Source organism: Schistocerca nitens, chromosome 1 (genome assembly GCF_023898315.1).
Source record: "Schistocerca nitens isolate TAMUIC-IGC-003100 chromosome 1, iqSchNite1.1, whole genome shotgun sequence".
Lineage (NCBI taxonomy): Eukaryota > Metazoa > Arthropoda > Insecta > Orthoptera > Acrididae > Schistocerca > Schistocerca nitens.
The window spans coordinates 152,235,133-152,261,478 of NC_064614.1; the positions used below are offsets into that span (position 1 = coordinate 152,235,133).

Below are 26,346 nucleotides of genomic sequence, written 5' to 3' on the forward strand. Positions count from 1 at the left end.
TCAACCTGTGTCTGCGTCTCTGCCTCCGCCTCTCTGCGTCACTGCCTCCGCCTCTCTGCATCTGTGCCTCCGCCTCTCTGTGTCTCTGCCTCCGCCTCTCTGTGTCTCTGCCTCCGCCTCTCTGTGTCTCTGCCTCCGCCTCTCTGCGTCTCTGCCTCCGCCTCTCTGCGTCTCTGCCTCCGCCTCTCTGCGTCTCTGCCTCCGCCTCTCTGCGTCTCTGCCTCCGCCTCTCTGCGTCTCTGCCTCCGCCTCTCTGCGTCTCTGCCTCCGCCTCTCTGCGTCTCTGCCTCCGCCTCTCTGCGTCTCTGCCTCCGCCTCTCTGCGTCTCTGCCTCCGCCTCTCTGCGTCTCTGCCTCCGCCTCTCTGCGTCTCTGCCTCCGCCTCTCTGCGTCTCTGCCTCCGCCTCTCTGCGTCTCTGCCTCCGCCTCTCTGCGTCTCTGCCTCCGCCTCTCTGCGTCTCTGCCTCCGCCTCTCTGCGTCTCTGCCTCCGCCTCTCTGCGTCTCTGCCTCCGCCTCTCTGCATCTCTGCCTCCGCCTCTCTGCGTCTCTGCCTCCGCCTCTCTGCGTCTCTGCCTCCGCCTCTCTGCGTCTCTGCCTCCGCCTCACTGCATCTCTGCCTCCGCCTCTCTGCGTCTCTGCCTCCACCTCTCTGCGTCTCTGCCTCCGCCCCTCTGCGTCTCCGCCTCCGCCCCTCTGCGTCTCCGTCTCTCCGCGCCTCTCCCTCTCTCCGTGTCTGTGTGTGTCTCTCCGTGCTGGACTCCCAACGCAGCTCTGCGTCATCGCGTGAGTAATGGCGTCTATGTGAGTTCTATATCGGATGAAGTTATTTGAGCTTGTATAGTTGTTAATTGTTTTGTGCTGAGGGGGGGGGGGGGAGAGAGGGGTAGAGAATAACGTTGATAGGATGTTGGGCTTATAGATTTGAATGGACGTGGATCGGTAGTATTTGTATGTGGTTTGGGAACGCAAAACAATGCGTGCATTTCCGCCGAATGGTCAAAACACGGTCCTGTCCAGTAACTCAGTTCGCTCTGTATCTAGACGGACTGCAGAAGGTGGTGGATGTGGCTTTGTCTGACTTCTGCTCAATCCGGACTTAAAATGACATGATCACGTGCGCAAAGCTGTAGAAATGGTAGCAGTCGCAAGATTTGTAGGGACTGACTAAGATCATGATGGATTTTTACTGCAGCAGATAGGTTTGAGAAAGGTGACTCGTTTCGAGATATGAAAGCGCCAGAGATGATATTCACTTGTGGCTGTGATCTGGCGCAGGTATGTGGCTTAAAGGGAGCACCTGATTCCAAATCATAGACATCATTTCTAGTGGATAGCGCAACACTAGAGGTGTGAAAAGCTAGTGTACATTTCTTACGACGTCAAGTAAGTATACGATTTACTAGTGTTTGTGATCCTTGTCAATCAGTCATCGCCTTTAACAGAGTGGATATATAACAAAGCTTCTGACATGGTATCTAGACAGAATATGTTACACATACTTGATAAATATCTAGCGGTGTGAGGGAGTTGCAAATACCGGGCACATACCGCGTTCCTTAGCCGAACGACTTTCAGAATTAACCAATCTTATGACGAGGTTGGATTGGCTGTTTGTTTCTAGTTATTGAGCTGTCTAGAGCAGGGTCAAAATGGCTCTCAGCACTATGGGACTCAACTGCTGTGGTCATTAGTCCCCTAGAACTTAGAACTACTTAAACCTAACTAACCTAAGGACATCACACACATCCATGCCCGAGGGAGGATTCGAACCTGCGACCGTAGCAGTCGCACGGTTCCGGACTGCGCGCCTAGAACCGCATGACCACCGCGGCCGGCCTAGAGTAGGCTCCACTTAGCTAAAGTTTCCTTTTGTAAAGAAATAATTCCCAGTCTATATGTCCAGAACTATCTTGCATGCGTCATGGGTAGGATGCTGCCTGGTGCTTGTTATCGAGAAGTACAGCTAAAATGGTGTAATATTATAGAGAAAATATGTGTGTTCTTGTAATAGACGAGTGTGGAGACCTCTGTAGAAATGTGAGCAAGAAAGCGGAAACCGTAACGCGTTTGTGCTACAGGGTAGCACCCTCCTCCGCGCACATCAGTTCTGAGAGCGACTCCGGTATCCTGATGTAAAGAGGATGATTCGATATTTTGAAGGATGACAAATTGCATGTTTACTAGATCGAGACGGTACTCGGTGATATATTCACTGGTCGGAGATCGATTTGACGTTCCAATATTCCTGCGAGTCTGGTATGTATTTGATGAAATGTAGACAAGACTGCTATATTTAGTTGTTGGTGCAAAATGATGGTCAGTGTAAAATAGTTTGCTACCACGGAGTGTAGCGGCTGTAGAAAGAAAGAGCAGGATTACTGTGCTTCCCTATGACTGGGGGAGCATCGTGACGTATAGGCAGTGTGAGTGGCGCATACCTTAATTTGTTCGGGTGCTGTACAGATATAAAAGATAACTGCACTTTTGGTGTAGAATGTGCATATATTGTATTTTAAAGTTAGAGTGGCTTGCACTATGTGAGCTGTGTATATATTGCACTGTTAAGTTAGTATTGTTTATGTTATGTAATGACTAGAGAAGATGACTGTGTGTACTATTGTGAGGGGCGTATAGATTGAGTACATGGATAACGGTGAGCGATTTTTTACGTGGAAAATTATATGCGCTATAGATACTGAGGCGCAGTCGTGAAGCGGAGACATTAACTGTACATTGTCCGGTGTCAGAATATAGCAGCAATGGCAATATTTAATTTTAGTTACACCGGCAATTGTCTTCCTTTCTTCCAACATCCTTGTTAATCTGACATGTATTTGATAATGTATAGCCAATTTTGCGTTATTAACTGTCAGTGGAATTTAGCGATCTGTGCAACATAGGCACAGAAAGCCTCAGAAAGAAAAAGTGGATCTTGCTTCGATACCGCCTGCATCACTAATTCGGCGGGTAAATTCGATAAGAGCGAATCAGAATGCTCGATTGGTTGTGGTGGGATATAGGCGGGAACGTTTGCGTATGTTGAGGGCTGGAAGGGTACCAGGTTACGAGCGTTGGGAAGAGTGGATTCGATGTTATTTTCGTAAACAGGTTCTGTTATGGGAAGAATATCGGTGCACACAACATGAGACATCTAGAAAGCGAGCGTTAACTATTTATGGGGCATTATACAATTTCCAAGAGGTTGACCTGGGTGTTATTTTTGTAAAGAACGATGTGACGTAAGAATAATGTTGAGAACGTTTTAGATGGCGAGTCGTCACGCAGGCATTTCGGGGTGAGGCGAGAGCCGTGATGTGTACTTAAGTATCGTTAAATGTGTGTGTGTGTGTGTGTGTGTCAACACACCCTGCCTTCAATGATAGAGACAATTGGCACCTGGAGATGCCTCTCATATGAGACCGGTGCGAGTGATGCTTGGAATGCAACTTTCACCGGTGTACGACGAAGCGGAACCTCACTTCGCGGTAGTCTGTAGCTAAGCGTGGTGAAGCGTCAGTCAGACGTGACGTAGGGTCCGTTAGAATAGCTAAGGAGAAAGCAGGTTCTGTTATTGTGGAATGGAATTCTGCGACGTCTTCGCCAGACCGCAGTTAGAGTAAGAGTAGCGAGGAACGCCGAATGCTCGCGGCTCTGTTTGGATTGCACGCTATGAATATAAACAGCCGGTCACTTACGGCGCCTACACACTACTTTGGCCTGCGTTCGGCTGCAGCTCGCGGTTGCGCTCCCGCCCGATCACGTCAACATGTGTGGGTAGGTGAACACGTATTTGGATTGGAATTTCTCAGGTGTTACGTATGAATGAGAGGTGCCGCCACCTAATGTTTGCAGAAGCCGAGCAGGGGCTGTGCGCAGTTTGACATCTGAAGCATGCATCACTTAGCGCTACCTCCTGTGTACTCAATGGACAGAGGGGCTGTGGTCTGTGCTTGCTCGCGTCTATGGCGTTATCTTGCGAGCGGCCCTATAGTCTGTTCTGCGCATTATTTGGACAGTTTATGGGCACTGAACGTGTTTGCAGATATGTGTACTGCATTGTTTAGGAGCAGTTTGCTATTGTGTACTGAAATTAGGAGTTGTTTGCGTGTCTGTGGGCTGTGCAACATGACCTCATGCACAACTGGGTGGCTGTTTTGTGATAGTGTGATAAATATAATAGATGCCTAAATAAAATGTTCGATAATATATAGTGTAGTAGGTCCTTACTCTCCACAGTAGCTCAGAGCAGGCTGAGTCATCATCTTGGTTTACGTCACGAAAAAGACGACAGCGTTCTCTGCCGGTTGTACTGGGTACTACACCTCGTGGAGAACACACTGTTTGCCGCCGTCATTGATAACTGTACCTGCGTCATCAGGTGGTGTCGCGGAGGTATCCTCTGACGGCTAGGAAACGTACTAAGGCAGTTGGGGTCTGGAGCTCATGGTGAACCCGCTAGGTGGTGCCTTCTTAGATTACGGTACTTGCATCACTACAGCGTCCTTTAGTGGCATCGATATGAAGTAAGTCAGTTGGGCCATGGACTCAGTGGCAAATACACTTGGTGGCGGTGCTGCCTCTAATTGTTTAGGTAAATGCTGGTGTATGATTTAGACAGTTGACGATCAGCAAGCGGAGTGTTTTAGTTGGATTATTATTTTGAGAATTGAAGAGTTGTTTGGCTATCTGGACGTGAATGTATTGCATTATTTATGAGTGGTTCGTATGTGTTAAGGTTGTGCAATGTGTTATTTTTGACGGTTTTCAATTAGCAAGAGTGAGTGTAGAGCCTTATACATGAGTTATGTAGGAGTAGTTTGCAGGTCTGTATGCTGTTGGGCATGTCAGAGCGTGTGTTCCGTGATAGATATACTCCAAACATAAATAAATTGCTCCCAAATAAATAAAGTATACTCCTTCCTCTCTCCATTAGCCTAGTGGGGGTTTGTCCTTTTAGCACCCGCCCCTAGGAAGAGGTTGGAGTCTGGTGACTTGGGTTAGTGGCGATGGTGAGCTTTGTTTGCAGCAATTTTCTTACGTTGGTAGCGAGAACGCAAGTGACCTTTCTTTACTGCCAGAATTCAAACTCAGCGCCGGTTCCTAGGAAGAGGTAGTGGTGTGGACCTTGAAAAGCAGTTGAACATCTTTTAATACCTATATCAAATTGTAAATTGAATTGTTTAACATGATTAAAATTGAAATGTAGTTAAGTACACGGGTAATTGATAGGTTAGATGCATAATATGGGTATTAGCATATTTACAGAAGACAATGTCTGGAACGTGTATGGAGGTGGTGGTCTAGGGTGTGTGACGTAAGCGGTCGGACGCTCGCTGTCTGGCGGCGTGGCATGTGTCCGGTTATAATGCATGCACATGGTATCGTCTTCTGGTGGTCATGATATGAACTAAGACACTTGAGCCCTGGAGCTCGTTGTGGATACATCAGTTGCAGCCATCTTGAATAACGGTACTTGCATCATGATCTGATGTCAGTAGACCGCCCTCTGGCAGCACCAATATGAACGAAGCCAGTTGGAGTCCAGATCCAGTGGAGAATACATCTGCTTGCAATTGGTTAAATAATAAAGCGAAGTCCGTTTTTCGCACCATTATCGTAGGTGTGCCACATTATCATGTTGGGATTTGAACTTCATGCGATTTTTATTGGAGAGGCGGTTAGGTTAGTGGACGTAGGCCAAGTGTCCGATCTTACACTACGTGTTGGATACACTGGGTAAAGCCATCTTGATTGTCGTCATAGTCGCCATCTTGGATGACGTCACGGGGGCGCTCTCTGCTGGCGACTATATCAACTAAGCCAGTTGGGCTCTAGAGCTCGTGGAGAACATACATGCTTGAAACTGGTTAAATAATAAAGATAAGTCCCTTTTTCCCGCCATTTTCCTTGGTGTGATGCATTATCCTGTTGGAATTTGAACTTCCCACCATTTTTCTGGGGGAGTGGGGTGTGGCAGTTTCCTGCCAAAATTCAAACTTCCCATCAAAATCCGCCATCTTGGATGACGTCATCGCAGCCATCTTGGATGACGTCATCGCAGCCATCTTGGATGACGTCATCGCAGCCATCTTGGATGACATCATCGCCGCCATCTTGGATGACGTCATCGCCGCCATCTTCGATGACATCATCGCCGCAATATTGGATAACGGCACATTGGGCTAGAAATGGCCTAGCCCCAATACTTGCAATTACAGCTGTCCTCTTAGGTTCTTGGAAATCACCACATGTCCGGAAATACAGAGACAAATATTTGTGAGAAGGAAGAATATGAATTTTTTTGCTGCTCGTTTCAGTCGCAGAAAATTAAGATGCGCTCGTAGGTTCTTGACTAACCACACTCTGGGAAATCTCTTAAATATTTATTTCATCCTTGACTCTCTAATCAGACGAAATCTAAGTAACATTTAATACATCAGAACGTAAGCTACTTGTATTTCCATCATAATAAAGTCCCAGAATGTGTTGCCAATCCTGACATGAAGACAGAAGAAATTTCTGAGTACGGTGGAAATGTGAACCTACATTTGTCGACTCCAGATACGACGAAGTTATTCAGTACGCCAACATGCTTTTGTAACATTTGACTCTTCTCTTTCTTTTCATGCTATCTCTTGAAGGCTCATATCATTGATGCGTTATTAACTGAGATTTAATGATAATGGTGACATAACAACTTGTAGCCGTTCACTATTCTCCGAGATAACTTGGTTAATATATTCGTGTCGAACCCAAAAACCAAATCTTTATTATTACTATGGTAACCACTAAACTGTGACAACGAGTAAACTACAAAGAATAAATAACGGCAGTGAACTTCTCAGCCGTCTCTTAACTGTCGTCTCTGGACTACTGTCACTGTAGTACGTCGTCACAGTACCCCCCCCCCCCTCCCACTTTTTTTTTATGTGAGGCATGCAGGTACCATTGTGTGGCGACTCTCTGAAGGTCGTGGCTGCTGTTTCTTCTTTTCCGACCGTAAAAAATTGTCTTCTGGAGACTTGGTGCTCCTGGAACCTTTGGACGCGTCAGGTGAATGCGACCTCCAGCTCTGGAGAAACTTTCTCTGCGCTGTTCCGTTGTTGATCGAGGTGTCTCACTAGGTTCCGCAGCCGGTGCCCGTCTCCTTTGTTGTTCTCATGGCTGTGGTAGAAGTCGTGTTGCACGCTTGCTGTACGTATCATTGTATTTCATTGCTCCATTAAATCGGCGGAAATACGAATCTGCTGGCCAAGAACCAATTGACTTGGTGCTGGTCGATATCTGTTTTAATAGTTGTTCGTATCCCAAGAAGCACTACCAGCAACGCTTCGAACCATGTCTCCTGGTGACACATGAGTGGAGCTTTACGAGTTCAACGGCATCTATGCCATTGCTGGCAGGGTGATAGCTTGGAGTCCACAAATGGGAAAAGGTCTGAAGAAAAGTTCACACTCAAACCGACATCCTCGGTCTGTTGCCAGCGTGATTGCGACTTCGCATCTGGCGATCCATACACTGATAAAGTTCCTAGCCACCAAGATGTCCGTAATCGGTACAGCTTCTGGCCAACGTGCAGAGCGGTCAATCATTGTAAGTAGGTACATACGTGTGTATCATTCCGGCAAGGGTAATGGTCCCACGATGTCTACATGTACATAGGTAAATCTTGTTGCTGAAGTGCTGATATTGCCAATGGGTGCAAAAACATGCTGCCCGACCTTGCACTGTTGACGCTGTATTGATTCTCTTGTCAGCTGGCGAAATCCTTGTCTGCTTTCGGCCAAGTAAAACGCTGAGTAACTGCGTGTGCCGACGCGCGAATTTCTTGTTGTGAAAGGTCGTGAACCGTCGTTGAGGCATGCAGGGGCGAATCTGACCGCGAGCTGTGTCGCCCCACAACGTCGTTTGCGAGGCCGTTTCGTAAATTTCTTTCAGTTCGTAACTCGCATTTTTGTCTTCCTTTAATCTCTGCAGTTCTTCGTCGACTTTTTGTGCCGACGCCATAGCTGACCATGAAATTCCTTGAAAACTTTGCAGTTCTTGACAGACATTCCACCACAATGTTGTCGTAACCACCGGTGTGAGGTATGTCCGTTGTAAATTGTCCTATGGTTTGCAGGTGTTTGATGCGACGTGGGAACTCTCTTGGTGGATCCTCTCAAAGGCGTTGACTAGTGAGTGGTGGTCTGTATACCGGTAAACAGAGAAGCGTCTTGCCTCCAAATCTGTACGGAAATATTTTACTGCTTCTTACATTGTCAATAACTCCCTATCAACAGCTGACCACAGCGTCTGAGCTGGCGTGAGCTTTCTTGAAAAAAATGCCAATGGCTGCCATATCCCTACTACCCACTGCTTCATTGCTACACCATTGGCGCTAGGCGGCTTGCATCAACCATTACAGACAGCTCTGCTGTATGACTGGGGTGACATAACAGAGTAGCCGACACCAAAGAAGCCTAGAGTTCAGAGCAAGCTCCTGTCATCTGCTGTGACCACGGCACCTGACGTTTACCATTGGTATGTTTCCCTTCTAGCACTGTATAAAGGGGCTCTTGAATCTCAGCGACATGTGGTAAGTGACGTCTGTAATAATTTTTCAGTCCCAAGAAATGAGGCTCTGAAAGGGATCTCATACCCTATACTGTTACCTCTTACCCCAGAAATTCGATCTTCCTTTTTCCTAATGAACATATATCAGGATTTAAAAGGAAGTCAAATGTTTGTACACAATCAACAATTTTCGTAAATGTCTCTTTGTTCTTCCTCGTCTTGTGAAAACACGAAAATATCATCGATATATGTGAAACAAAAATTTAATCCACGTAAGACCTCATTTCTAAATCGTTGCCATCTTTCCACAGCATCCGTAACCCAAATGGCATAAACTGGACCGAAAAGTATTATTATTATTTAGCGTATGTGGTTTTCAAGTACAAATGGTTTCATGTTTAAATACATACAGACAGATAAAGATAAAATCAACATACATTATAACACATAAATAATGTCTCGTCTTATGGACATTCAATTAAGGATAAAGAAGGCATACACAGGTTGTTACAATAAGGTATCTTGTCATAGATAAGATAAAATTATCATACAGAAATTGTTGCTATAAGGTCATTCAGCAATCACATATATGGAATCTATAGAGCAGGGCTTCACAACATACGTGCTCGCGGAGCAAGCTGTGAGCAGCAAGGCGCGAGCACGGAGCAGCGCGAGCACGCTACCCCCACTAGCGGACCAGAGCGGAGAGTGGGGGGAGTCACGTGGGGCACACAACAGCTGCCGCCAGTCAATGTAAATCCGCGGCCACCTGCAGGGATATCACCCACGAATTATTACTGCGACAAATGAAACAAATAAAGGAGAATGTTCAGGTGCCACATAATTTTATTAGCTTAGTGTATGCTTCTACATTCGTATTAATTTGTGAACTGTTACACAATAAAAGGTGTCACTGAAGTGTGGGATTCTCGGTTATCTTGTACTTTTTGCCCTTTACAATTCCATCTATGTTCGGAGTAACTGTTCTTGTGCATTGTAGGCGCAGCGTGCAGTTTAAATTTCGATCAGACAATGCGTTTCTCAGGCGCGTCTTGTTACATTTCGTTGCAGAGAACAGTTGTTCACAAACATACGTGGAACCGAACATTGATATTATTGTAGCCGCCAGTTTGTGCAAACGAGGAAATCTATTCTGAGGGAAGTGTCTGCAGAATTCCAAAATGTTTTTCTTGTTCTGAAATTTGTCTCTGTATTATCTGTCACACTGCAGGCCAATAATTTCTAGTTGCAGCTCAGGACGAATCTCTTCAATATTCGCTGAATATGGGGAGGAGAACAGATCAAAATCACTGTCTAGTGCTGTCAGATCTTGAAAGCGTTGATCAAATTCTTCCTTAAGGGCAACTAAACTATGTGAATAACGTTCACAGTCTTTGTGAACATCTTGCATGGATGATAATTTAGGAAAATGAGCTAGATTTCCTCTTTCCAGCTGACTCACCCAAAGTGTCAATTTCATTTTAAAAGCTCGTATTCGATCTATGGAATGAGTAATTAGCAGATCTTTACCTTCTAGTGAAATGTTGAAAGCATTCAGATGGCTAGTTAAATCTGCTAAGAACGCGAGATCACATTTCCATGAAGGCTCTTTCAATTCAGGAACACACAGGTTATTTATTTCCATGAACATATTTATCTCATCTAATAGGCAAAAAAATCGATTTAATAATTCGCCACGACTAAGCCAGCGGACCTCGCTGTAATAAGGCAGGCTACCATACTGGCTTTCTACATCCTCAGGAAAGCTTTTAAATTGCCTGTGTTGTAGCCCATGCTTCCTTATATAATTGGTTGTACGAACAACAACACTCATCACATTTTTTAGAGTGATACTCTTTGCATATAAGTTTTCCTGGTGGATCACACAGTGAACGCCCCTTATTTCATTCGGCACGGTCAGTTTTTGCATTTTCTCCTTCAACAGCGCAACGAAACCTCATTTTTTCCCTGTCATCGTTGGTGCACCGTCTGTAGACACTGAAACTAAAGAATTCTACGACAATCCTATATTTTCAACACTTTCTTCAACACTACTTAAAATATCACCTCCGGTTGTAGTGTTCTTGATGGCTACTACATCGAGGAGTTCCTCCCTCACCTGAAGATCTCTATTAACACCTCTAATAAATATGGCAAGCTGCACTGTTCCAGTGATATCAACACTTTCGTCCAGAGCTAGAGAATATGCCATAAAATCTTTACAGATATTAGCAAGCTGGCTCTGGACGTTGTCTGCCATGTCCTGTATGCGATGCATAATGGTCATGTTAGATAATGGCACAATCCGAAACTGTTCAACTTGAGATGGACACAAATGTTCCGCTGCAACTACCAAACATTCTTTTATTAAATCGCCATCAGTGAAGGAGCGCAGGGATTTTGCTAAAAGCAAAGCAATTTTGTAACTCACTCTGAGAGCTGCCTCAGTTGATTTTTCTTCGTCGTCCAGATCTTCTTCGGATAGGTTCCTTTTAAGTTTAATAACTTCCTGTGCACGATCTGGTCCATCACATTTTCCACTTCCGTAGTCTTTCGTGTGGTACGACATATAATGTCGCTGCAAATTAAATTTCCTAAAAGAATTTGGCGTTTTGTGACATACTAAACATTTTGCAACATCATCTTTTCCTGTAAACAAATACAATTCCTCCCAATGGGGGTTGAACTGCGAAAGCATGGTTGGGGTTACACAACGGCGACTTGACATGATTCTTAACCAGCGAAGTGACTGTTAGAGCTGATCGTAATACTTTAAACATTACACAGTCAGCGCGAATTGAATAGGCACGTTGTGGCCCTATTCAAACGTGCGCGCGCATTTACCCTCCCTCCCCTCCCTCCCTACTCCGCGACCTTGCACCTGCTTGCGAGCACATGCCTGAGCAGACGCGAGTACTGGCGCTCAAAACCGGCCAGTTGTTAAGCCCTGCTATAGAGTCTCTTTAAAGTTCTATGTCTAGGATTTCCATCCACTCGACGGCTGCAGGGGAGGCTGCATAAAGTTCTCGAATGGATCCTTTAAACGCACGTTTAGGGCATTCCTGAATGATGTGCTGGATAGTTTGCTCTGGATGTCCACAGTCGCACTGTGGTGAATCCCGTATGCCCCATCTACAGAGCATCTCGCCGCTTCTTCCATGACCAGTTCTGAGTCTATTGAGTATAACCCAAGTTCTTCTTGGCAGGTCTGTACCAGGTAGGTGTTCGTCAGGATAGAGGTCAGGAGCGGAGGGCGTTGTAAAATGAAAATTAATTGAAGTGGAATGGACCCAGTTTATTCTTGTAATGATGGTACAGTGGTGCCTACGTAGGGCCGAGCAGCCCCAAGAGGGGTTGCCGTCTGCTCATCAGAGAGGCAGAGGCTAGAGGAGCGACTACTCGGGGCCGAGGTCAGAAGCCAAGAGAGCGTGGAGCTGTTTCCAAGCCGCCCTCGCCGCTCCCGGCCGCGTCCCCACGTGATCACGCGATTAGTATCTGATTGGAGGATTGATTACGCCAACGCGCCTTGCTAGTAGCGTACCCCCGTCAGCACAACCAACCCGTGGGACTTGAGTCTGACCGAGGAGCATGTGGCAGGAATGTGCCGACCATGGTCTTCCGGCCAGCACCTTCCACCACAGTATGCCCAAGCCGGCTACGGCCGAACATTATGCATGGAAATTTCTATTTAATAAAATTTTGTCAGCAATGATCCCTCTTGGGGGGTCTCCTCCCTGCACATAGGTTTCCACCAGGTGATATTTCATTGCAGTTCTTGGATAGTCCAGTCCGAGACCATTTTTCCATGAATCCACAGCATCGTAAGACGTAGCCATAAGGTTTTGAGCTGTTCTCCATGGTGGTCTTCTAGATCTTAGTCGGGAAAGATTTGGGGCAATGTCCTGATGGATTGGAAGGTTGGTATTGGAGGAGATTTTACGCCATTCATTAACTAAGGCGGTTTGCCGCCTAAGATGTGGTGGAGCTATACTGCAGAGAACAGGAAGCCATGGTAGTGGGGTGGATTTAATGGTCCCAGTTATGGTTCTCATGGTATTGTTTAGTTGAGTATCCACTTTAGACGTGTGGCTGCTGTTAAGCCAAATAGGGCTGCAATATTCCGCAACAGAGTATACCAGCGCTACAGAAGAAATCTTCAGAGTAAGTACATAAGCTCCCCAGTTAGTATTGGCGAGCTTTTGAATAATATTATTTCTTGTACGTATCTTAGCAGCAGTATCTATTAGGTGTGATTTGAATGTAAGCGACCTTTCCAATTTAATACCAAGATATTTTGGGTTTGGGTTATGCTTTAACTTTCTACCAGCAAAGGTAACGTCAAGGGATCGGGTTGCCTGTTGGTTGTTTAAATGAAACACTGTAACTTCTGACTTTATTGGGTTAGGAATTAATCTCCAAGATCTGAAATATTTACCCATTACTCCGAGGTCTTGGTTAAGGGAGTTTTCACACTGTTCGAAACTTTCATGTTGCACAGCCAGGGCCATGTCATCTGCGTAACAGAACCTCCGCTCATTTGTTGTTGGTATGTCGCTTATGTACACATTGAAAAGTAATGGTGCCAGTACAGAACCTTGTTGTAAGCCGTTGTTTGAAACAATGGTTAGACTCTTCTTTCCTTCTAGATGAACTTCAAGGGTTCTATTGCTGAGCATATCACTTAGTAATTTGTACAAGGTCTGGCAAGGGATAATCTAAAGTATCTTGCTAAGAAGACCATGCCGCCACACAGTATCGTATGCAGCGGTTAAATCTACAAATGCAACAGCTGTTTTAAGTTTCCGTTCATAACCGTTCTCGATATGTGTTGTTAAAGCTAGTACTTGGTCGCAACAGTTACGTTGTGGTCGAAAACCAGCCTGTTCGATGGAGATTCTCTCATTCAAAGTCGTCCCAATACGATTATACAAGAGTCTTTCCAAGAGTTTGAAGCAGGTGCCCAGGAGAGAGATTGGTCTAAAATGTTCAGGCTTGTCTGGTGTTTTCCCAGGTTTTAATATTGGCAATACTTTAGATCTTTTGAATATCTTAGGCACTCGGCCTTCTTCAAGGATGTTATTATAGAAGCTCACGAGCCAGTTGATAACATTTTCCCACTACACTTAATAAATTCTGGGTATAACTCATCTGGGCCAGCTGCCTTCCTAGTTTTGATGTTCGAGATAGCCGTTGTCAGTTCTTCAACTGTGAAAGGTGCTGCAGGATGTGATCTTTCAGTAGCTTGTCTCCACCGTGTTTTAATTAGTTTCTTAATGTTTCTGGCGGTTTCTTCGTCAAGAGGTGCCCTGGACATATTGGCTATACGGCCTGGGGTGTAAAAGTAAAAAGTAGACTGCCTCCAAGTGGTACACCCCGGGCAATGCCGAAAGGTAGCTAAAAGTCTACTACTATCGTGGTGCTGCGCTATGAGTGTGAACTCATCTCGCGTCTTAAAAGTGCAAATGGAAAGGTATTATAACAGCTGTTTTGGAATGTCACAGGGAACCATCGGGATCTGCGTGTACACCTTATCACAACCTATGGCACTGTATGCTGCTGCCCCCCGTAAAGTACCCGTGAAGTCCCGAATGTTTGGGATTGCGTAACGGTCTGGCACTGTCCTGGCGTTTAATGCCCTGAAATCACCACAAGGTCTCTAGGCACCATCTTTCTTACTCACCAGATGTAGAGGCGATGACCAGGGCCTGTCCGAACGACTACTGACCTTCTATCGATGTGTTTGGCCGCTGCGTGCTTCTCTGGTGCTAGGCGGCGGGCCCGTGCCGAACATTATGCATGGAAAATTCTATTTAATAAAATTTTGTCAGCAATGATCCCTCTTGGGGGGTCTCCTCCCTGCACATCCTTTCCCCTTCCTAAGAAGGCTCTCTGGATGAAAATGAATGAGCTTATTCTAGTTGATTATTCCATTTAAAAAAAAAAAAAAGATGATCAATATGTGCAAAAGTTACGAAGCGGCCTGAAGGGCCTGAAGGAAAGCTCTTGAATAACAAACTTGTGAAGTTGGTGCGACGGCAGTGGGGCGGCGCCATGCTGTGTGTGTGTGTGTGTATGTGTGTCGGCGGTATCTGTGGTGGTGGGTACCCAGGCGATGATGAGGGGCACCAGAGCACAGCACACTGAAACACTCCACCCTTGTGGGGGTGAGAGAATGCTCCCAGGCCTAACAGTCACAAGGGGGTTTTTCCCCGTAATATTACTTTGAGTTCTTAAATCTAGGATTACAATGGTAATTTCCCAAGTGGGTGAATGAGAACATTACAAAATGACAAAAATTTAAAGAGAAAACAAAATGACTTACATGAGGTTTAAGACTCGACAGTTAAATTGTGATTCCATAGACTTTACATAGAAATACAAATCCATTACAAAATTATTTCATTGACCTGACACCTAGACTACAACTTAATTCTAAGGGGGGGGGGGGGGGGGGTCATGCCTGATCGCATGCACCAAGGTTGGCAGGTAGTTTCAGGTGTGATATTCACCTTCAGGTTGTGGGGGTGGTACTACTTCTCGGAAGGAAGTGAAACATTTGCAAAACCCTCTTTTACAGAGTATCCAGGATACTATAATCACAATCATTACAATGATGATTACCGAACCGGCGCTGGGTAATACAACGGTGATTAATCGCTTGGTTTGGTGCCAATCAGCAATATGTGAGGCCACTCGGTCAAGAGCAACTTGGTTGTGTTCCTGGGTAAGGAGATGATTGATCGATTGGAGTAGATCTGAATCATTGGTATTCGGTAAATTCTTTAGCTTTTCTTGGTGATGGAGTTTAAAAGAGAGTTCAGGAAGGTATAAGGTAAATGTGGGAATGGTGACATGAAAGTTGGAGTGCAATTGAGCTGATATCCTCATAGAAGCAGCGTATACGTCACATCTTGAACTATTGTACACTAAGCCACTATTATTCAGTGTTACCCGGTACGATTCAGTCTCTGACATTGAACGGTGGCACACCAGGGTGGCGGTGACAGTCTGTGGAACAGCGAACAGAAAACTGTTGCCAACGGGCCGAATAATTGGTTGACGAAGTGAAACTAGAACACGAGGACATGGAGGTGTAGTAGTTTCAGCTAAAAACAGTGACATCTCGCACTCAGTAGTGTTAGTGTGTAAAATTAGCGTGGAGCATAAGTAATGTGTTGTATGGAAGCAACTGGATAGTTCAGCGTGAGAGAGAGTGGCGTGAGTTTGTCGATTCCGACTAACTATAAAAAATTCTTGAGTCTGCCAAACAATATGGTGGTGAAGGGTAGCCCAAGAGACTGGAAAAGTGTATATTTGATAGCACTCGTATTCGCAATTTGCGTACGTGATTGGTAACCTCATTCGCATCCGAATACCGTCAGAATTACGGGTAAGTCGGACCTCCAATGCAGCATAGTAAAAGGGGAGGTTGCTTTCCCGCACGGCATAAAGCATTTGTTTAGGGGCCAAAATTTGCGACGATTCATTGTGTAGGATGTGCAAGAAGGGCTCTGAGGGTAACAGATGTGGACTGAGCTTTCCTTGCAGTCCGAGTTGAATGGCCGAGTGTAACATGTGCACGTGTAACTGTGCTGTGTGTATATTAAATAAAAGAATCTGCGTGGTCTTCACAATGTCCAATGTGATAGTCAGATTACGTAATCCCGAGCGAAGATGAGTCTACTCTTGGTTAAAGGATTGTTCAAGTGCACCATAGTGTCGTGTTAATCTGTCGGCTACAACTTGTATTTGTCTAGTTGTGGCTAACAGGTTATTCTCAAGATGTGTCAGGCGCACCTGTTGATGTACCAACACTTCATGATTAACTTGTGTTTCCGAAAGCGCTTGCTGTGTGTCCAAATCCCAGCGTTTTGCGTCTGTTTCGTTAGGAGTCCCAAAGACAGATTTGAATAATGTACCTCCAACGGGCAACCAGGCTCGGTTGAAACGAGGCCGTGGTACTGCATCCATAATACTGTTCAACTGACTTCGAAGGGTTGAAATAATTCTAGTCACTTCCCACAAAGATCGGAGAAACTCATGTTCCTTCGTCTGCGTCAAGAAGGTTTCATATTTTGACAATTGCTGAGCTGTATCATATAAAGCACGGTCTTCCTCTTCAAATAATGTTGACATCAGCTAACACAATAGCATAATGTGGAGTATGCACCAGATTATGACGACGTCCAAAAAGCACGCCAGATGTGGAAGGGTAGACGTGAAATGGAGGCGCCTTAACGGCGACAACGACAACCATTGAGGTTAACATGCTTCCCATTGCGGATGATAAATTGACAGCCATTTGAACGGAGGTTGCTTTCAGCTTCCGATGTTGATAACGGTCGACTGCGAGAGAATGTACTAGTGACCCTACAAGTAAAAATTTCCTGGCTTACTTGATGAGTAATTCAGAGATGACAGAGGGGGTACAACGTTGTAGCAATAATTACCTGGCAAGTAGCGACGATGGACCAGTTCAGTCACGCATACTGATGAAGAACGCCACGAAGTAGAATCACGGCAGGCAACCAACAGTTTGGCAGCCGTGGGGGTAGCAAGGCGGCAAGACAATGGTGTAATTCAACACTGAGTATCCGCTGATCAATCACGCGCCAGCAAAAAAGACGCTGAACGCGGAGGCAGTACTACGCAGCGCAGACTTAGCGTAACTCGCTGGAAAAATTTTTCAACCTGCTATGGGACGAAGGCCAAGTGTCGTTAATTAATTTGAGATTTTGTACGAAGAAAGTTTTTTTTTAATGAGTAAAATGAGAAGGAATCCTGTGATCGCGGTGTAAACCTGCACAGCCTAGGCACCTCCCACGCATTGGCCACTACGCAGGAGCACCCACCCCGCTAAGGCTCGACACGGCGAGACAGGTGAAGTACTTCATGAATTTCATAATATTGAGTGGTTTTTCAGCTGTAGAAAACCCGAATGAGGGTAGGACAACTCAAGTTAACTCAACAATCATAGGGTCTTTACTTACAGAAGTGGTCAATAGAGAGATTAACTGTACTGAAGTCGGAAATGAATGTTAGCGAGAGCGAGTCTGTTGCTCGTGAATACAGAGGCTGGGCGTGAAGCAGTGGAGGCGGCGCAGCGCAGCTTTATCAGTGCTGAGCCGGCAGAGTGCTGAGCTCAGATAACAGCGTCGGAGAGCGCTAGTGGCTCTGCGTCCGAGACTAAGACATTGTAAGTGCAACTTAAAAGTAACAGTTTATTGCAAGGAAATAATACACGAATAGCTGATGTCACAAAGACGTTTGATTCCATTTTAACAGAACAACTTAAGTGTTCAACAGGTAAATTGATTACGTTGTTGATTAAAAGAAACTGCTACTGAACATAACGTACATACGTACGTACTTCCCTTTCCCCTTCCGAAGAGCGGAGGGCATAAACGATAAAAGCCTTGTTCATGTACTTAGTATATGACAATAGAGGTCTGGTAACATCAACAAGTTACACCAAGGTAGTGTGGATATGAACAGTGTGAGTGTGTTGTAAGTTGTTATTGGGCGTATGAAGTGTTGTGTAAATGTGTGACTAATGGTAGCTGATGGCGGATACGAATTGAAGGCCAATAGGTGCTATCAGAGATACTTCCAGTCGAGAAACAATGAGAGTTAAAAGGGAATACCGAATAGGACACAAAAATAACGTATAACCATAAGGTGTACTAACATTAATCATAACTATAAATTGATAACAATAAAACATGACATTCAAGTAGTAATAATCGACAAGAAATAAAATAAAGGGAATATTTCCCGAATGTAAACTTCCGAATCGGATACGAAATCCGTCAGGGGAAGTTGTTTTTTTAGTTTAGTTTAGTCGGTTGACGAAGTGCGTTAGGGACTATGTCAGTAGAATCCGACAGTGTGTGTATATAACAACATTGTTCTTAAAAGTGCAGTTTGCACTGTCAGATGGTGAAAAGCAACGAATCCGTTCAGCAACGGAAAAGGCTGCCATTTGGGGAACGGTATCTGAATCGTTGGCAGAATCCGATGATTTTGCAATGGAATTGCCATGTAGAAGAAAATGGCGATGTATAAAATGTAATAAAAGAGCGTCTGGGGCTCAGTTCATTTGTGGTTGAGTGCCAAAGGCGTAGTGTGAGCGCAAATTGTCTCACGGTAATTGATGTATGAATTGTTTTGTGGTCAACCGAGGAGCCTAGGATTCGGTGACGTGTAAGTACAAGTTCGCGGTGCGAATGAGCTACCTGCGAGTGACTCGACTAATAAGTTCAGCAGTGCATTAGTGCAATCTGCAGACTTGGATTGATGATTATATAATTTGCAGGGCAATGGAGCAAACTGCGGACAGTGCTAAGGCAACCTGTCTAATAATTGAGGGGTAGGCAGTGCATTGGAGCTATCTGCGATACCGTGGTTCAGCGGGCCTAAGGGCGTCCGTCTGACTTAATAAGAATTGGTGTAGGCACATGGGTTTCCTGCGATACATGGAATAAAAGTATCAGCGGTGTTATTAGCGACCTGCTGTACTAGGAAGATGTCGACTGTTCAAGCAATAAAAATAGCTCCGAAGCTAGAATAGCATACATGCATAAATAGCGTCACTTTTTGTGCGCGCAGTACATAACACTACATAAAATGAAAATCATGAACTATAAATCACTAGCGCTAGCATAATGACATAATTAAACACAATGACATATATTGACAGGAAAATAAAACACAATGATGTATAATAATAACGCTGTAAGTAGTCGGAACGCCCAACGTTAACATGTAACACTGGCTACCTGGGGCTGGCTGTTAGGCTGCGTGTGTGTTAGTTTTAAAACTGACGATAACAAATTGAACTGAAAGGACAACTAGGCACAGTTCCCGTAGCGCTTACATCACCGGCTAATTAGAGGCAAAGTACGTATCTCACAATGGATCATCGGCCGATATTTTGGGGCAAGACTGCAACAAGGGAGAGCAATATCTCGGTGTAAATGGGTGGTAAGATTAAAAGACCGGTACTGTCGGAAGAGGGTACCTAACATGTTGTAGGGGCCTCCTCATCGACAGAAGAAGGAAAACAGGATAGAACAATGGCCACGGCGGTAGAGTAAAATAAATGGGGAGGGCAAAAATAACTGCGTAGCAACCAAGGAACAATCGTCCACCGATATACGGCAGCCCGGACGATTGGTCGTTTGTGGCTCGTCAGTAGCGTGAAAAACCCGTGGCATTGCATTGGTTTGCCCATATCTGGCCTTGTCCAAGGAAGATAACGTTAAATGTCCTCACAGTTCGATGTGTAAGAGGGTTAGGGCTGTAGTTTGTAGCTTATACAATGAATCAAAGCAGTAGTGAAACTTCACTTATAGGATTGGCAGACTAAGGTATGCAGAATAATGTAAATCGTTAAGAACTTCATGTGATTTATCCAGCCAATGTGAAACAAAACAAGGAAAAGAATTTAAACAATGAATCACATCTACTTAATATTTATGTTAAGATTTATTGGGATGTTTGAATGAATTTTGTTTGCCGTGTCTTCCGGCTGCATGAAAGAAACCAGCATGGAGCTGTTAGCGAGCGCGCAGCACACGCGTAGGTGCGGAGTAGGCACCGGCACGTCAGCGGTTATGTGAGACGGCGTGTAGCCGCGAGAGACCGGCCGCTACTGCAGAGACAAGTATCACGCGCTTAGCGTGTACAAGAAATAACGATGAATTAGAAATAGCTAATTATCTAGAATAAGAGTTTTTTAAAAAGGCTGTTAGTTATATAAAATGATGGTAAATGCATGTAGTCTGTCATACACGGAGGATAGGGCAGTAATTTGCGGTTTATTTTTGTAACTACTCGGACGCGCCGCGTGTTGAGACGCTGGAGGCGGCAGCGCACGTGGTGATAAGATACGTCATCGCGCGAAGCGCTGTTACTGGCTGAGAAAAAATGATGGCCGCTGGCCAGTTCTTGGCGAGGAGATGGGACAGCGCTGAAAAGAGGAGGGGAGGCGACAGCTGATGTGTTGCCCCGCCAACGGCTGGTCCCGTAAACAAAGCTTACGAGGCGTATGCATTTCAAGTCCTGGCTTTTTCTATTTCGATTACTTACGATTAGCTGCAGCAAATACAGAACTACGACATATAGTACAATACACTAGACGTCAACGTAACAAGAATTAAGAAAAGCTCGGAGTAAAAATACTCCACATGTACTGGTTTGCCAAATAGATGGCAATAGAGGACATTGAAGAATATTATTCGGAGTTAGCAGCCGCGGTACTGCCAACACCAAGTGTTTAGATTAGATTAGATTAGATTAATACTAGTTCCATGGATCATGAATACGATATTTCGTAATGATGTGGAACGAGTCGAATTTTCCAATACATGACATAATTAGGTTAATTTAACAACATACTTAAGTTAATATAACAACTTTATTTTATTGTGTTTTTTTGTTTTTCTTTATTTTTATTTTTATTTTTTAATTTTTTTATATTTTTTTTCGTTTTTTTTCTTAATTTATATCTAAAAATTCCTCTATGGAGTAGAAGGAGTTGTCATTCAGAAATTCTTTTAATTTCTTCTTAAATACTTGTTGGTTATCTGTCAGACGTTTGATACTATTTGGTAAGTGACCAAAGACTTTAGTGCCAGTATAATTCACCCCTTTCTGTGCCAAAGTTAGATTTAATCTTGAATAGTGAAGATCATCCTTTCTCCTAGTATTGTAGTTATGCACACTGCTATTACTTTTGAATTGGGTTTGGTTGTTAATAACAAATTTCATAAGCGAGTATATATACTGAGAAGCTACTGTGAATATCCCTAGATCCTTAAATAAATGTCTGCAGGATGATCTTGGGTGGACTCCAGCTATTATTCTGATTACACGCTTTTGTGCAATAAATACTTTATTCCTCAGTGATGAATTACCCCAAAATATGATGCCATATGAAAGCAATGAGTGAAAATAGGCGTAGTAAGCTAATTTACTAAGATGTTTATCACCAAAATTTGCAATGACCCTTATTGCATAAGTAGCTGAACTCAAACGTTTCAGCAGATCATCAATGTGTTTCTTCCAATTTAATCTCTCATCAATGGACACACCTAAAAATTTGCAATATTCTACCTTAGCTATATGCTTCTGATTAAGGTCTATATTTATTAATGGCGTCTTACCATTCACTGTACGGAACTGTATGTACTGTGTCTTATCAAAATTCAGTGAGAGTCCGTTTACAAGGAACCACTTAGTAATTTTCTGAAAGACAGTATTGACAATTTCATCAGTTAATTCTTGTTTGTCAGGTGTGATTACTATACTTGTATCATCAGCAAAGAGAACTAACTTTGCCTCTTCATGAATATAGAATGGCAAGTCATTAATATATAATAAGAACAACAAAGGACCCAAGACTGACCCTTGTGGAACCCCATTCTTGATAGTTCCCCAGTTTGAGGAATGTGCTGATCTTTGCATGTTACGAGAACTACTTATTTCTACTTTCTGCACTCTTCCAGTTAGGTAAGAATTAAACCATTTGTGCACTGCCCCACTCATGCCACAATACTTGAGCTTGTCTAGCAGAATTTCATGATTTACACAATCAAAAGCCTTTGAGAGATCACAAAAAATCCCAATGGGTGGTGTTCGGTTATTTAGATCATTCAAAATTTGACTGGTGAAAGCATATATGGCATTTTCTGTTGAAAAACCTTTCTGGAAACCAAACTGACATTTTGTTAGTACTTCATTTTTACAGATATGTGAAGCTACTCTTGAATACATTACTTTCTCAAAAATTTTGGATAAAGCTGTTAGAAGGGAGATTGGACGGTAATTGTTGACATCAGATCTATCCCCCTTTTTATGCAAAGGTATAACAATAGCATATTTCAGCCTATCAGGGAAAATGCCCTGTTCCAGAGAGCTATTACACAGGTGGCTGAGAATCTTACTTATCTGTTGAGAACAATCTTTTAATATTTTGCTGGAAATGCCATCAATTCCATGTGAGTTTTTGCTTTTAAGCAAGTTTATTATTTTCCTAATTTCAGAGGGAGAAGTGGGTGAGGTTTCAATTGTATCAAATTGCATAGGTATGGCCTCTTCCATTAACAGCCTAGCATCTTCTAATGAACACCTGGATCCTACTATATCCACAACATTTAGAAAATGATTATTAAAAATATTTTCCACTTCTGACTTTTTGTTCGTAAAGTTTTCATTCAATTTGATGGTAATACTGTCTTCCTCTGCTCTTGGTTGACCTGTTTCTCTTTTAATAATATTACAAATTGTTTTAATTTTATTATCAGAGTTGCTGATTTCAGATATGATACACATACTCCTGGATTTTTTAATAACTTTTCTTAATATAACACAGTAGTTTTTATAATTTTTGATAGTTTCTGGGTCACTACTCTTTCTTGCTGTCAGATACATTTCCCTTTTCCGGTTACAAGATATTTTTATACCCTTAGTAAGCCATGGCTTGTTACAAGGTTTCTTACGAGTATATTTAACTATTTTCTTGGGGAAGCAGTTTTCAAATGCATTTACAAAAATGTCATGAAATAAATTATATTTTAAATTGGCATCAGGTTCACGGTACACCTCATCCCAGTCTAACTGCTGTAGGCTTTCCCTGAAATTTGCAATTGTTAAATCGTTGACTGGACGTACTACTTTGGAGGACTGTTTAGTATTGCTGAATGGAGCTATGTCATATATTGTAACTAGCTGTGCACCATGATCAGAAAGACCATTCTCAACAGGCTGAGCATTTATCTGGTTAAACTTATCTTGGTCTATAAAGAAGTTATCTATCAGTGAGCTGCTATCCTTTACCACCCGAGTAGGAAAATCAATAACGGGTGTCAAATTGAAAGAACCGAGTAATACTTCAAGGTCATTTTTCCTATTACCCTCTTTCAGAGAATCTACATTGAAGTCCCCACAAATAATAATTTACTTCCCCCTGTCTGACAGATAGCACAACAAGGAGTCCAAATTTTTCAGAAATAGATGAAAATTTCCTGATGGGGACCTATATACAGTTACAATTATAAATGTGCCTTTATTTAATTTAAGCTCACAGGCACATGCTTCTATATGTTTCTCTACACAAAACTTTTTTGTTTCTATACTTTTTGCACAATGATAACTTTTGACATATATGGCAACTCCTCCTTTCTCCATATTTTCTCTCATTACATGTGCAGAGAGCTTATATCCACTTACATTTACCTTATCCATATCAGTAACAATGTGATGCTCAGACAGGCATAGTATATCTATTTCATTCTCAGCTTCTAAATCTTCTAAACAAACTAGAAGCTCATCTACTTTATTCTTTAAACTCCCAATATTTTGATGAAATATACTTACATTATTTTTAATTATACTTTTATGAGAACCTTTCCTTATTCTAACATTTGCAGTACTCTCCTGTCTGAGTTTCTCATTGTGCTTAGGCCTAGTTCCTATACCAGTGGTCACACGGTGTTCAGAGAGGCAGATTATGTCAACTGGGTTGGGTGACTTTAATTCATCAATGCAATTACCTAGGACTGAGATACAACTTGGTGGAGATAAAATTTCTGGTGATTGGTGAAAATTTATAATTGATAGCTGTGATTGGTGATCCAATGTGCTAGAATTGTTCTGTTTAATTTCTTTCCTAAACTGAAGATTTGTTTCAATCCTGACCTCTCGTAGAACTTGACATCTTTCTGTCTTACCTATCCTAAAAAAGGTGCTGCTCCAACACCTGTAACCACTGGTATTTTACCATTCATGGCAGTGCCTCCCCCCCTTAAATTTCCTGCTATTACCCCAGCCAGTTTCCCCTTCCCTTTCCTGTTGAGATGTAGGCCATGCCTGGTATAGTCCCACCTACTGAGATAATCAACAGGAACCACACCAATATGAGCCCCCGCACCCGACCCAAGCAGCCGTTCCAACTCCAAATTAACTCTCCCAACAGAAGAGTTCAAATGAGGCCGGTCATGGCGTCTCAGGACAGATACAAATTCAACATTGGTGTGTCTCGATGCCGACGCAATCTTTACCAGGTCACACTCTATACTGTACCCAGGATCTCTGTCGATGCTGTTCCCTGGCCCTCCCACAACAACCACGGTGTCTTCCCTGGTAAATCCTTTACAGAGTGAACCTACATCCTCTGTCACCTGATCCAGACTAGCACTTGGTTTGAAAAAATTTTGTGACCTGGTATTCTGGTCCTAATTCCTCCTGCAGAAGTTGGCCTACACCTCTGGCATGAGAACTGCCTAACAACAAATCTTTCTTCCTTTTCGATGACTTTCCTACATTCTTTTTCAATTTCCTATTGAAAGTTTGTTGTGTCCTGTCTACACTTACCTCTGCTTGAGGCTCATCAGTTTCTAACTGAAGCAACAGGTCAAACTGATTTTTGACATTCACCACAAAACTGTCAGACTTAGTTCTAGGCCTGTTCCTTCTGCTACCTGTTGCCACTTCCCACCTCTCTTTGCCCTTCTCCCTCCTTAACCTGTCCAGATCTTCCCTAGCCTGATCTAGCTCAGCCTGAAGGGCAGCAATTTTCCCCTCCTGTTCCACTATCTTCCTATCTCTGCTGCAAATCCTACATAACCACTGATGAGCCTGATCCACTTTCCCAACACCCACGCCACTGCAATCCCCCCAGTGAAAAAAACTACTACATCCATCACACCAAACCCCGGAACTAACAATTCTACGGCAAGTCAGGCACTTTTCACTCATGGCAAAAATAATACTTTAGCTAGAATAAATCAATTAAATTACCGGAAAGCAAAAAAGACGTTACAAGAATTAAGCCTATTCACAAATGTATATAAGCAAGTTTCTGATTTAAAATTCCGCTGTTTTTCTGAGATCTGTATTAAAACAATGAAGGTATACGCTATTTATTATATATTTCACTCGATTGAATGAAAAAAAGGACAATTAAACGAGGTACTTTAACTTTGATTCTCCAAAAACGTTACGAGAATTAGGCCTATAAACAAATGTATATAGGCAAGTTTCTGATATAAAGTTACGCTGTTTTTCTGAAATCTGTATTAAAACAATGAAGTTACACGCTATTTACGGTAGTTTACTTATTTGTTACCGAGAAACTAGTTAAATTACCGTGAAACAATAAACAAACACGTTTACAAAATTTAAGCCTAAGCGCGACTTCGGGAAGTTACGATCTTTTCGTGTTTTCTGAAAAAATACGCAAAGAAAAGTCAAACCTTTAATGGCAAGACTAAACGATACACTAATGCACGTATTTAAATTGTTGTCGGCGTTAAACAAATTATATTCCTGTCTAAATCACTTAACTTTCTGGAAATGGTTTCTGGCGTCACTTACTCGGCGGCCATCTTGGAACAGCATTGGTTGCATTTGAAGAAAGCCAGTTGCGTGACGTCTAATGCGTGGCAATGCTTGCAAAACATAAAACATAATCATACATATAAAATGAGCAAAAATACATGACAGGACTGGAAATTGACAATTGAGAATGGCTGGGAACTCCGTGGTGGCCAGGCACGTCTTGCTTCCAAGTCCCTGGAGAAAATCACTTAAACTAAGCTGCAATAAAACATAACATAAAACTTTAATTAGGCGTGATTAATCACGCGACCTCAACCCATAAGGGTGTCGATTCCGCAAAGGGTATCTACAATCCTGTGGAGGTAATCTCCTCCGTTTTTTCTTTCGTCTTTATTCTACTTGAGGTAGAGGTGACACAGGCGGATCGGGGGCTGCGACCTGTTGTGGTGA

The 26,346-nt window shown here is 43.4% G+C and overlaps 1 protein-coding gene across 1 annotated transcript; it reads right to left on the bottom strand.

The window, feature by feature from the left end:
- On the bottom strand, nt 1–25,943 carry LOC126232311 (octapeptide-repeat protein T2-like). Its single transcript, XM_049942805.1, has 2 exons — nt 25,933–25,943; nt 1–733 (listed from the first exon to the last, which is right to left on the bottom strand). The coding sequence occupies exons 1-2, from the start codon at nt 25,941–25,943 to the stop codon at nt 1–3; spliced, it is 744 nt and encodes a 247-aa protein (XP_049798762.1).
- Nucleotides 25,944–26,346: the final 403 nt, after the last annotated feature.